Raw genomic sequence first — 13,914 nt, forward strand, 5'->3', positions numbered from 1 at the left:
AGGATTGGGAGCTGGGAAGGGTCCGCGCGCGCGTGTGCCGTGCCAGGCTCTGCGCTCTGCTGGACGGTGCGGACCGAAGCGGTCACGGAATCGCGGTCGGCGTGAAGGCGTCAGGCCGCCTGCCTGCCTGGCCCTGACTTGGCGGATGGCCGGTGCCCGGCCTGTCCCCGGTACTAGGCCTAGGCCGGTAGTGGGAGCGGCGTCCGCGGTGCCCGGATAACTGGGCGGCCCATGACAGCTTCAAACGAGCCTGCTCGTCGTCGTCGGTTAGAGTGTGCTTATTGGGCCTGGCCCGTTCGAAGTGCAATGTCGCTGGCCTTTAGTTTCAGTTTCAAAGTGTGATTTATCACCTTCCCCTCAAAAAGGAAAAAGCGTGATTTTATCACCTTTCAATTTGTAAAAAAAAATCTTGCCAACGACGGTGTCCATTCCTCACAAAGAGCCAAAACCATCATCAGCGACGGAACCAGCTTATACAGCTGTACCACTAGTGACTGGTCCACTGCCCCCTGATCCCCTCACAGCATGATGGCGGAGATGAAGATGAAGCAGAGCTTCACGGCATCACGGCCGGTCCACGAGCAGCACCACACTCCGGATCCACGCGTGGACGTACGTCCGGAATCGGTATCGGCACGCGTGCTGCCGCCGCTTCGTCGTCGTCCAGCTCGTCCTCTCGCTGTCCTGTCCACGTTGTACTCGATCATTTACCTAGCTCTCGTTGCATCAAACCTAAGAGCTTGGGTGTGAAAAGCTATAGTTGAAAATATTATTCACTGATTTATTGTTAAAAATAAATAATTGATTGATTTTATAAAACAAGCAAACGGATGCACACTCTCCATTCGTTCCTCATATACGATCCACACTTGATCGACGTTGCGTCTAGGGATGGATGGGCTGATGACATAACCGTGTTCATAGCATTTTTTTTATGAAACTGGAGGGTGAGACACCCCGTACATAATTTGTTTAAAAATAAAAACAGAACAGAATAAACTAAACAAAACAACAGGGCCCGAAACAAAAGAAAGAGAGAAGAAAAAAGCCTGATCAAGGGTTTGAAGTTGTTGTATTCAGACTAGGATGGTTAATCAATTAAGGGTAATTGAGAATGTTTTATTCAGATTGATTGGTGCATGCACCAATCAATTGTTGTGCACGCACCAATCAATCTGAAATACATGTTCGATTGTTGGAGAAAAATATAATTCAGCTGCTTATTCTAGCCACTGGTTTGTCCCGGCTTATACGATCGAACATGTATTTCAATTTAGAATCATGGCTGGATACGGCTCGCAAAAGACCGTGACATACCCTTATAAATACCGGATACCTGGCCGATTGAACCCTCTAGCCAATCTACGTTACCAATATATTATTTTTCAATATTATAATATATTTTTCTACTTTAGAACAATATAGTATATGCCAAACTCTAATCTCCGTTAAGGCTCAGTAACCTGTACTATTTTTTGCTGAAAAATGGTTGGCTCTTGTGTACGAAGTGAGGAACCTCTTTACTAGTTTGTCTTTTTTAAAATGTCATCGGAGAGGTAAGAAACTAAGAATCCCACCTAAATGATTTTTCATAGATACCGGAGAACTAGTAATGAAGGGCATGTGGCACCTACAGATTTAGAGACTAGTTTGTCTTGGAAACTAGTCGCGCATAGATGTTGTATTGTATGATGGCCTTGTTTAGTTCCAAAAATTTTTGGAAAATTCACACTGTAGCACTTTCGTTTGTATTTGACAAATTTTGTCTAATCATAAACTAACTAGGCTCAAAAGATTCGTCTTGTCAATTCCGACTAAACTGTATAATTAGTTTTTATTTTCGTCTATATTTAACACTCTATAAATACGTCTAAAGATTCGTTGTGATGGAGAATTAAAAAATTTTGCAAATTTTTTTAGCAACTAAACAAGGCCTAATATGGCAACCAAACCAGTCTATCAGAGATCGGAGACTGCTATTGGAATGTCTTTATCGACACTCTTGAAGCGGTGCACTACAGCCATGCATGTCCCTTATTGGCATTGTTTTCTTCGTCCAGTTTTCGATTGCTACGATTATATTGATGACCCCTCACGTTGGAATACGCTGCTAATGGCCAAAATGATCAGACTTCTCCGATAGCTAGGGTCTTGCGATCATTGTTTATCAGGCCACCACGCTGCAACTGAAAGAGATGGAACGGAACACTTTGAAATCCAGACCGATTTCTACCATCAGTAGTGTTTTTCTCTCACAATAAATTAACTAGTAATAATTTCAGTCTTAACTTTTCAGAGCAGCGAACAGACTCCTGTTTATCACTTTTCTTCGTCCAACACCAGATGACTACATGTCAACGGTCTGGTACGTGTACAATATATATATATATATATATATATATATATATATATATATATATATATATATATATATATATATATATATATATATATATATATATAATTACTATGTTAATTTATAAGATTATAGCAACCCTAAACCCTATATATATATATATGGTGTAAATAAAAGAAAGAAATATGAGAGATAGAAAGAGGTCTCATGAGCTAAATTACTAGAGGATCAATTACCCTATCACAGGGGGGGGGGGGGGGAGGCGGACACCTCTGCTGGCAATGGCTTGTAGCTGCATGTGAGTGATGAGTGCTCGTACAGTGCAGGCGACCGGAAACGAGAGATCTCACCGCTGTTCCTGGCAACGTCAGGAGTCACTTGGCCCTGACGCAGCTCTTGGCTGCTATTGAAGTCTCTTCTGTCTTTGTCAGTCCCTCTTGCGTACGAATCCTGCGCAAACTGAGTCAGCTCAACCCCGGTGAATTTGGGCCACTCTAGACAAAGGCATCCGAAAGTGAAGTGCAAGCCCGGTCCACACATGGGCGTGCAATGAATCTCTGAAAACTCAGCGTTAAGGCTCCAACAGCCGTGATCATATTGGTATCAAACAGCCTACTACTCCGTACTTCTTTCGAGCTCACTCAGACATCAACTGGTGAGCGGTGGTGTCGTGGTGACCATGGCGCCTGCCCTCCTCGCCGCCGTCGTGCTGGCCGCGGCGGCGTCGCTCGCGGCCCACGTCGCGCTCAACTGCCCCGTGAAGCCGCTGCCGTCGCCTCCGCCGCCACCCACTCCGCCGCCCAACAACCTCCTCCAGGTAACGAAAAATCCGTGTAGCCCGCTCATTGTTCTTGCCGTTTCGTGAGCGTTGCGCGTGCGTGCAGAGGCTGGAGAGGCTTGGGGAAGGGGCGCTGGACGCGCCGGAGGACGTGTACGTGGACGCGGCGGCCGGCGGGGCGCTGTACACGGCCACCAGGGACGGGTGGCTGCAGCGGATGCACCCGAACAACGGGTCCTGGGAGCGGTGGCGCTTCGTCGGTGGCACGGGGCTGCTCGGCATCACGCCGTCCGCCGACGGCACCATGCTCGTCTGCGACGCCGACAAGGTAAGGTACCTCGGAGTACTTTGGTAGCGTCGTTGCATTGGTTTTAGTAGGACGAACAAAAGAGAACAACTCTACGTGTTACGATCAACAGCCGCATGAGACGCTACGGAACACCGGTTTAAAAAATTAAAATACTTATATCAGTTATATCATTATTACTGTAACTGATTGACCAGGGACTTTTGAGAGTCGGGGAGGAAGGAGTGACCCATCTTGCTTCGGAGGTCGACGGCTCCACCATCAGGTTCGCATCGCATCCCTACCCAAATTCCGGACGAAATTGTAAAGCCACCGCCCACCGCTGACCGTCCTCTCGCGCCCGCGGCGCCCGCCGGCCCGGCCTTCTCCGCCGCCAGGTTCGCAGACGCGGCGATCGAAGGCTCCGACGGCACGGTCTACTTCAGCGATGCCAGCACCAGGTTCGGCTTCGACAGGTGGTACCATGACTTCATAGAGTCCAGCGCCACCGGCCGCCTCCTCCGGTACGACCCGCGCAGCGGCAAGACGTCCGTCGTGCTCGACGGGCTCGGCTTCGCCAACGGCGTCGCCCTGCCGAGGGACGAGGCCTTCGTGGTCGTCTGCGAGTCCAGCAGGTAACTGAACCTTTCACTCGGATCATACAGTGCCCGTATGGACTATGGAGATTGGAGAACCAACCAGCCGTGGACAAAAACATGCAGGTTCAGGTGCATGAAAGTGTGGCTGAAAGGGGAGAAGGCCGGCAAGGCAGAGACGTTCGTCGACCTTCCGGGGTGTCCGGATAACATTCGCCTCGGGTCAGACGGTCACTTCTGGATTGCCCTCATCCAGGTCACTGGCTCCCGGCTCACCGGCCGGCCCCATCATCCATAGTGCCGTCCTATCACTGACAGAATCACATGACAGTTTTGATTTTCCGGTGTCCAAAATGCAGCTGAGGTCGCCATGGCTGGATTTCATCACCCGCTGGACCTTCACGAAGAGAGTGGTGGCTTCGTTCACCGGGCTCATCGAGTGGAGCAAGGGAACGGCGAAGGGAGCCATGGTGGCTCAGGTGACGGAGGACGGCAACATCGTCCGCATTCTCGACGACTCCGAAGGGAAGGTGATCAACTTCGTGACATCGGTGACGGAGTTCAACGGGGACATCTTCCTCGGCAGCCTCGCGACCAACTTCGTCGGGAAATTATCTCTGGCGCAGGTGATACAGCAGGAGCAGTGAGCAGCACATCTCCAGCCCTTGGAGCACGAGGAAAGTTTACGTGCCTGTTTCTGCAAACAATTGGATCTTGTAGTAAGGCTTTCGAAAAGAATTCGGATTTCTGTACTGTAACATTTTTATTTTTATTTGTCAAATATTATCCAATTATGGACTAACTAGGTTTAAAAGATTCATGTCGTGATTTACAGTGTGTAATTAGTTTTTATTTTCGTCTATATCTAATCTAATACTTCATGCACGTGTCCCAAAATTCGATGTGATGGAGAATCTTGAAAAGTTTTTGGTTTTTTGGGTAAACTAAACAAGGCCTAAAACAGGAACATAACTGCTAAACTTCAATGTTAACTTAGGGACTTCTAAATTTCATGTGCCTAAATTTTAGTTTCCTTTTAGTGATGTATATATATATTAGATTAGATTGCAGCTTGAGTTTGTTATAATTTTTGTAGGAACAATTTATAATTTTTGGCTTTGAGAGTAAAAACTCTTTAGACAAAATCAGAAATCTGACAATATTTGATTTGAGTTGACACAAAGACAATTAATAATTTATATTCGTTTCTATAGTCAGCAAGGATAAAAATTTGATATACTCCATTATGACACAAAGTAATAATTTAATTATACTAGTTGGTAGTACAAGAGTGTTGTTGTCTTAAATCATCTTATAAAGTTCACACACCTAAAATTGAGAAGAAGTGGTTAATTAAATCATGGGAACTATTTTTGGTATAGATAATCTTTTCTTTTTATCATTGTTAATAAATGGTTCTGATGTACAATAATCAGTCGTGCCAGCACAAAAGGGTGAGCTTGGGTCCAAAATATTGGGCCTTGGCCTTTTTTACATCTGGCCTTGTTTACTTGCAAAATATTTTGTAAAATGTGAATAGTACCAATTTCGTTTGTATTTGACAAATATTATCAAATCATGGACTAACTAGGCTCAAAAGATTCGTCTCGTCAATTCCGATCAAACTGTGTAATTAGTTTTTATTTTCGTCTATATTTAATACTTTATGCATATGTTTAAAGATTCGATGTGATGGGGAATCTGAAAAATTTTGCAATTTTTTTTGGAACTAAACGAGGCCCCGGGTGATTGGTTGCAACAGAAAGTTTGATCAGGCTATGCAAGACCAAAGAAATTGGGTTGAGCCCGTACACATGGTCTACGAGACAAGATTGTGTTTGGTTGCATACATGCATCAATATTTTAGGTGTCTAACACATGGATTCCTACATCATGGATGAATCAAGTCATCCTACACCATATGGGAAAGAGAAATCCACAATACGGAGGCGTGCAAGATAGAGAAGGTTAGATAAATAAAATATGCAGGCAAAATATGCGAGCAGGAGAACCAAACATAGCACAAGTGCATGGAGAGATGCAAGATGCCCCTTCGAACGGGCTAGTTTGGGCAACCAATCACCCTCTATATAGTCGTTCATGCCTCATGCCAAGTACAGTGAAGTCCACTTTTGGTAATTTGGCCCACCCTTCTATATTTGCACAAGTTTTAAGCGGCAAGTAGTGGTTGTCAGTGCCCTCGATCTACTGTTATAAAAACCTTGGAGACTTGGACCAGTACTCTTATTGCGCGATCTGCGAATCCAAGACAGATACATATATTTTTCACAATTGCAAACTGAAGCCTTTTTTAGTTTGTATTTTTTAACACTGTAGCATTTTATTTGTATTTAGTTTATATAACGTACTTAGCATAAAGAAATAACCTTTGATAGCAAACAGCGGATAGACAACTCCAAACTTCGGGTATTAACTTCACTCTACAGGATCCAACTGACTGGTTGATCACAAGCCCAAAACTTCTCCTGAGGTGTGGGGGAAATAGCAAGAGTGAGCACATATCGTACTCAACCAGTATAACCAGGGGTTCATGAGGCTCAATTAGCTGACACTGGTTTGACTGCATTTAGCTTTTATATGTAGATAGCATATTTAATCATTGGATAGCAAATATCAAGGTAGCATATTAAATCCCATAACCACATGATCAATTGTATACAGGAATTATGAATAACACATATAAACAACATAATAAACCATCATTTATTATCATTAATCATGTTCATCAGTGTCCATCTATTCCGTCAGTTTTCCGGGCCGCCCGTATCCGTGGGCACGGCTAGTATACCAGATTTAACACTCTGCAGAGGTTGTACATCTTTACCCATGAGTCGTGATTTACCCTTTCGCCCGAGGTCATGAGTCTCTTAACCCCCTTCCTAGGGAGGTCAGCAGGGATCACTATGAAGCCTTTCAAAGGTTTCGTCTAACAAGTTAGGGCCATTAGATTCACTCGGCAGGCAGATATAGAGCCCCCCTTCCATGGCACATAACTCGCAGCCTATACGCATGGACAGAGGCCACACTATACCCAACGTGTCTAGCCATTCTTACGCCATTTAAGGTAACCACTAACAAGCTAGAAAAAGGTCCTCATACTGAGCTAAAACCAGAGCCATATAGCCCTCATGGTTGTACGAATTGTCCCAGCTTTTGCCAAGGGATAAGTCCTTATGGAGGGTCAAGATCAATCTAGCAAAAGCTAGAGTTCTTTCCACCCTTTATGTTCAAGTTGCTAGAAAGCTTATTTTATTGTTTATTGTATATCCAAATATTCATGTTACAAGATCATGGATTATTAATCAAGCACTAGCAAGAACTATCCAAATGCATATCCAAATAGGTAACAAGGAATTCAGGATAACAATCATCTATGATTTTGCTAAGGTCATCAAGGTGGACACATGCATATGATAAATATTGTATTAATGGTGTATAGGTAACAAGGATGATCCCCAGTTATACTTGCCTTGATCAAAGCTCTCCTGAGCCCGCTGGTCTTCAAAGGCTTGATCTTGATCGCCAACGTATCGCTCACCGTCTATAACCGAAACATCAATCAACAGCACGCAAACAATCGGAGACAAACATACACGAAGCAAACAAGCTATAATTAGAACAATACACCAAACAGTAGTAAAACAAATATAAAAGTTTATCAAAATATTCTATGCAGAGCTACGATCACACAAACGTAAAGTTCACGAAAATCGGAATTAAAACGAGAAAGATATGAATTTTCTAAGATTTCCTATAAAGAAATAATTAATTAAATGCTACTGCAGAATTAAAAAGTTTCAAAACAGTAAACTAATATTTCTAACATGTAGAGATCGTAAATACAAATCCAACGGAATTTGAATGGACAAAAACGGAGTTAAAATGAATATTTTATGAGCAAAACACTTTCAATGGCAAAACTGTAATTCTGGAAGGCGCATTTTAACTCATACCGACAGGAATACGCTTTCTAAACTGAAAAGCGTAAAAACGAAAGTACGCCATGGAGCGCGGGTGGAAAACTAAAGAAACCCAGGGGCTCTTTAACATAATTTACCCCGAAGGGGTAAGTTCTATTTGCGGCCGTTGATTTTCAATCCGACGATGGAGATTGATCCTGGACGCTGGGCGGTGGTCCGGCCAACAGGCTGCCGGCTCCGGTGCGGTGGCCACCATGGCCGGAGAGCCGAAACTCGCCGGAGCTCCTCGACTTCTCCTTTCCGAGCACCGTTTTTTTGAAAGGAAAATACCGGGAGGGCGAGAAGCTCACCGCGAACGTAGCTAGGGGCTTGGCTCGGGCCGAGAGTGTCGACGAAAGCTAGTCGGCAGTCTACCTTGGGGTATACCCACGGTAGTAGTTTATCGGTAGACGGTGCGCAAACTACGAACTCGATGGTGACGCAAGACACGGACAAGCTTTTTATCCAGGTTCGGCCGCCGAGTTGGCGTAATACCTACGTCCTGCGTCTGGTTGTATTGATTTGTGCTGAGAGAATATGATGTCCTAGGGGGGTCCCTTGCCCCTCCTTATATAGTCTGGAGGGCAGGGTTACAGATCTGGAAACTAATCCTAGTCGGTTACAATTGCCATAGATAATTCGATATCAATTCCTATTCTAACCGACTAGAATCCTGCTTGATCTCCACGTCTTGTTTCCTTGCCCGAAACTCCGAGCTGTCGGATCAAGCCTTGAACTCGTCTCGTAGTGAGCCGAGCTTCCTGGCTGAAGTCTAGCCGTAAGGGTATAGGGGTTTATACCCCCACAGCTAGTCCCCGAGCACCATGTATTGTGATGCAACACGCCGTCTTGAGCTTCTTCGATCAGCGAGGCTTGGCGTCTTCAATAAGTGGGAGGATCGCCCAAACAGTTGCAACGATTCCTTGACCAACTCGAAAGACAGTTGATCAACATTGACATCGAAGAAGCAGGGTGTTCGAAGAATGCATGGTGCTCTTAAAAAAAATTTCTTTCCTGGTGAAGTGTGCCCACTTTACCTTTTTGAAAGGTAAAAGCATCAAAAAAAAAGCAAGCAAATTCACCGCTAGGTGAAGTGTGCCCACTTAGTCCCCGAGCCTGGTAGTAGGTGACGTAGGCACGTGGTGCCAGGGTCAAAAGAAAATTCCCCAAAGTAGTTTTGAGACTGAGATGCATCGCTAGATGCATCGTACCGATGTAGTCCCCGAGCTTGCTGGAAGGCGAATTATGAGCCTTGTAGCAAGGTCTAAAGTGAATTTACCAGTCCCCGAGCATGTCATGCTCGCCTGCAATTGAAAAAACCAATCGACCAGTCCCCGAGCACTTAGTGTGCTTCTTGGATTTATATGTTGCTATACTGTACGACCAGTCCCCGAGCATCGAGTGCTCAGTGGTCGGTGCATGCTTTAAAGCTTTGAGCTGATAGACTGAGCGACCAGTCCCCGAGCATCTAGTGCTCTGTGGTCGGTGCAGTCCTTGAAGTTCCGAGCTAATAGACTGGGCGACCAGTCCCCGAGCGTCGAGTGCTCGGTGGTCGGTGCAGTCCTTCAAGTTCCGAGCTGATAGACTGGGCGACCAGTCCCTGAGCGTCGAGTGCTCGGTGGTCGGTGCAGTCCCCGGATTGTTGACTCACTGGCGTATGTGTCTTCTTACTTTTGAAAAGATCTTTCCAATTAAAGTTGTCGTGACGAGGTCTCCTGACGATATGTCAGACGGATGCATGAAAAGTTGCGCCTGGCAACTGTACAACCGCTCTTTGCATGGTTTGAGAAAAGGAAACCATCAATTGGTACGAAAACTCCGCCGCATTAATTGTCTATAATCATTGTAAACCGAAACGCCGCGTCCGCCGCATGGCCTGCCCACTTCCCGAGAATACAGGAAGTGGGAGAGGTGGAGTCGCGGGTTTATAAGGGCCTAATAGGTCCGCCTGTACCGCTTCGCCTGCCATTGCCTTCAAACCTTACGCTCTCATCTTCTCCAATCTCCTGCATCTTCCTAACTCCAACCCACAATCGCGCCTCTAATGGCGAAGAGCGACTCCAGGAAAAGGGCCGAACTGATGGCCAAGGAGTGGAAGAAGTCTCGCAGCACCACAAAATCTCTTGGTGACCTCGTCGATATGGGGCTTCTGCACGGCGCAGAGCTCGGCGGCTGGAGGGCACCGGAGGGGGAGAGCTACCCCGACCCTCGCGCCGGTGAGATCGTTGTTTTTGAAGATTTCGTTAAGAGAGGCTTTGGTGTTCCTGTTCATCCTTTTCTTCAAGGTCTTCTTTTGTACTATGAGATCGGGATTTGCAATCTGCACCCGAACTCAATTCTCCTTATTTCCACCTTCATCCACCTGTGCGAGGCCTATGTTGGCATAGAGCCGCACTTCGATCTTTTCCGGTATCTTTTCTGCTTGAGGAAGAAGGGAGCAGTTGGAGGCTCCAAGGTTGCAGGTGGAGTATACCTCAACCTTCGTGATGGGATAAAGAATCGCTACCTGCACTGCCCATGGAACACTTCCTTGACCGAATGGTACAGGAAGTGGTTCTACATCAGGGAGGAACCGGGCAGCTCCACGTTCTGCGACGTGGGATACATTCCTGAGAAGAGGACGAGCTGGACCGACCGCCCGGAGTTCGACGGTCCAGTGGCGGATCTCATGAAGCTGATCGACTGGTCGCGCCTAGACGGGCTTGGCGTGGTCGGCAACTTCATTTGCCGCCGGGTGATGCCCTGCCAGAAGAGGGTGCACTCGGCGTACGAGTATGCCGGAAGCGTAGACCCGACCAGGATGCGGTCGGAGATCTTGGAGAAAGCGGAGGTACAACAGCTGCTGAACGAGCTGTTTAACTTCGCGGATGGGGGCTTCATCCGTGGCAGTGATCGGGTGCAAGCCTTCAAGTTAGGACGACCAGCACCAAAGGTATGTAGCAGATTCTGTTTGATCATTCGTATATCGTCTGCAGTTGACTCATCTCTGTTGCTTTTGCAGGTCGGCGATGTCGACCGGTGCACAGTGTATGTATCACTGGCACCGGGGATGGAAAATCCTGCGGGAGAGGTCCCGCCAGAGGAGGACGCTGCTCGGTGTACTCATTACACCAGCAGTGAGGAAGACCAAGCCCGCCCCGTCCCGACCTCCGAGGAGAGGGTAGCGGGGAAAAGGCCATTGCCGGCAGATCCCTTGCCGACACCGGAGCTGCCGGCAGATCTACCGGCGGAGAGCAGCCAAGCACCGAAGCGTCGTCAGCTCGTGCGGATCGTCGACGACGACGACGACGAGGAGGCTGCGCCGTCGTTGGTCCAACGGCCTCGGAGCCGCCCAGACACTGCGCCGGTCGCCACTGATCGAGTGGCCAGCGGCGCCGCTGCCCCGCAGGTTGTCGAGATGGGGGCACAGGTGCCGACCGGCCGGGCGAGGAGGAGGTTCACCGCGACCCATCGTCGGTCGGACCTGTAAGTGTTCGACTTACGTATTTTGGACTCCTTTTTTTTTAACTTTTGTTCCTGTAGTGCGGCATCGGATGTCGACCCTGGCCGAACTGCCAGCGAGGGAACGGGCGAGCCTGCCCGCGGTTCTGGGGATGCGGCCCCCCAGACCACAGAGCAGCCAACAGCTGCAGTCGCGCCTGGGAGCACCGAGGGGCTCCCGAGCGCGGCGCCGACTACAACAAGCAGCCCGACCAGGGCTGGAGAGGCTCCCCCAACTGACTCCTCGGAGAAGGGAAGATCTCCGACCGCTCCTCCTGCCGGGGGGAGTGAAGTCCCCCCGCCGCCCCGAGCAGGAGCCTCTTCGGCTGCGGGCTCCCCAGGTCTGGTCCAAGGGCCAGTAATACCTGGGACCACCACCGGGGGTGACGCAGCACAGGAGGAGGAAACCCGGGCAGCCTCCGATGACGAGGTGGAAGAGATCGAGGGTCGTCCCCGTGATGGCCGCCAACACGTGTATGTGTGGCGCCAACGCGGGGATCACTTTATCGGGCATGAGGAGCTCGCCGAGGCCGAAGAGGCCGCCAGGGTGGAGCGCGCGGCCAAGCGCCTCGTCGACGAAGTTAAGGTAAGCGGCTTTTTGTACTGCTGCACATTCTTTTGCCTTGTCTTCCATGGTCGTTATATGCTTGCTTTGTAGGACGTAATGAAAACGGCGAAGTACCGGAAACGGTGCTTTGACCAGATAGAAGGCGTCATGGCCGAGAACAAGGCCCTTGCCGCGGAGGTAGACCGGTTGCGGGCGGAGGTCGGGGAGAAGGTGGTCGAGATGAGTGCCGAAAAGGAGCGTCGTCTCGACCTCGCTCGTCGTTTGGCCGACCAGTACCGGCTGCAAGAAGGTTAGTCACACGCTCCGAGCAGCTTCGCGTACTTGTATAGTTTGCTTTGCTGACCAGTTTAGGATTCACGCAGACTTGGAGGAGGAGGTGGCGAGCCTCCGACAAGAGAAGGAGCAGCTCAGCCAACAGCTCGCCGGTGCGCTGGAGTCCGGGCGGCGAGCAGAAGAGGAATCGAGTCGAAAAGACCGGGAGCTATCTGGTAATGGTTGCCGCCTTGTTGGTTGCTGCCTGCCCCTTTGTTTGTTTAGTATGCCGAAAATAACGCTTCGTTTCGTTTGCAGTGCTCAAGGTGAACGCCAAAAAGCACCTGGATGATCTGGTCAAGGATCGGGACTCCTGGAAGGTCAACTGTTGCAGGATCTGGAAAGGAGTGTCCCCGGTCCTAGACCTGATCAGTCCCGAGCTCCCGGAGAGCCAGCCCCGCGCGCCGCAATTGACCCCGGTCGAGAAGGCGCAACGAGCGTGGGACTGGCTCCAGCAGTTCGTGAAGGACGCCGGGGAGTTTGCGGGCGCGCACGTCCTCAGCATGGTGCGCGCCCACTACCCCCTGGTCGACTTGAGCAGGCTGGAGAAGGGGTACCCGAAGGAAGTCGGCCCACAGGAAGCGGACGAACTCTGGGGTAGTCTGCTGGACTTGTCGTCGACAGTGATCGGCGACATCAATCTGTGCGGCACGGCCACTCCTCCAGACCAGCCGAGTTCAGATAGGTGGGCCAGGGAGTTGTCGGGCGCGTCCGTTGCGGGAGATGGGCGGTCGACGCCTGCGGTCTCGACCAGCCAGGCGCCGGTGGCCCCGACCCCTTCGTCCGGGCAGCAGGGCCAGGCGGGTGATCAGCCCGAGCAGCTAGGCCAATAAAGTAGTCTGTAGGAATAGACTAGTGTCTGCCCGTCAGGGTATTTATTGTAAACTTTGTATGTAAAGTTTGTAATAAAGTTTGCTTTTTGTCATGACTGTTGTTTTGAGCGCTGTAAGAATATCTGAGTGACGTGTCACCGTATTTGTCTTGGTTGTCGCTAAGAGCATCCGTTGCAGGAGTTTTGCCGAGTGCTGTGTGTGACAAGGTATGGGCCAAAAATAGAGAATTTCATTATCGAAAATTATAAGATACTTACAAAAGAAAGTCATTAAAACTTTATGGATAGAAACGTCGCAGTTTGTCGATGTGCCAAGAGTTAGGCACTCGTGTTCCGTCTGGGTATGCCAATCTGTAGGACGTAGGTCGTGTGACCTCGGTCACCACGAAAGGTCCTTCCCAGGGAGTGGATAGCTTGTGCATTCCCTCCTGGCTTGTTTTCCATCGAAGCACCAGATCGCCGACCATGAAAGAACGGTCCTTGACATTCCTGTTGTAGTATCGCCTGACTGCTGCGAGATATTTTGCTGTTCGGAGACACGAAACTAAACGCTTTTCCTCCATGCAATTGATTTCGAGTTCTCTGGCGTTGTCGGCGGTCGCCTGGTCGAAGTGCTCGGTTCTAGGAGATCCGAAGTGTATGTCGGACGGCAAGACTGCCTCTGCACCGTACACCATGAAGTAGGGAGACACCCCTGTGTTTCGACTGGTCTGAGTTCGGAGGCCC

General features: G+C 48.9%; 1 protein-coding gene across 1 annotated transcript; it reads left to right on the plus strand.

The window, feature by feature from the left end:
- Positions 2,853-4,836, plus strand: LOC110432898 (protein STRICTOSIDINE SYNTHASE-LIKE 4-like). The gene is made up of 6 exons (XM_021454025.1): positions 2,853-3,173; positions 3,241-3,462; positions 3,639-3,706; positions 3,819-4,055; positions 4,143-4,272; positions 4,376-4,836. Exons 1-6 carry the CDS (start codon positions 3,036-3,038, stop codon positions 4,661-4,663), a joined length of 1,083 nt encoding a protein of 360 aa, XP_021309700.1. The 5' UTR covers positions 2,853-3,035; the 3' UTR covers positions 4,664-4,836.

This window comes from Sorghum bicolor, chromosome 2 (genome assembly GCF_000003195.3).
Source record: "Sorghum bicolor cultivar BTx623 chromosome 2, Sorghum_bicolor_NCBIv3, whole genome shotgun sequence".
NCBI classification, from domain to species: Eukaryota; Viridiplantae; Streptophyta; class Magnoliopsida; order Poales; family Poaceae; genus Sorghum; species Sorghum bicolor.

Bases quoted from the DNA above. Each gene is read 5' to 3' on its own strand.
- LOC110432898 (XM_021454025.1), top strand. From the start codon at position 3,036: ATGGCGCCTGCCCTCCTCGCCGCCGTCGTGCTGGCCGCGGCGGCGTCG. The intron at 3,174-3,240 runs GTAACGAAAAAT...GCGTGCGTGCAG, and splicing joins CGCCCAACAACCTCCTCCAG to AGGCTGGAGAGGCTTGGGGA. The intron at 4,056-4,142 runs GTAACTGAACCT...AAAAACATGCAG, and splicing joins GTCGTCTGCGAGTCCAGCAG to GTTCAGGTGCATGAAAGTGT.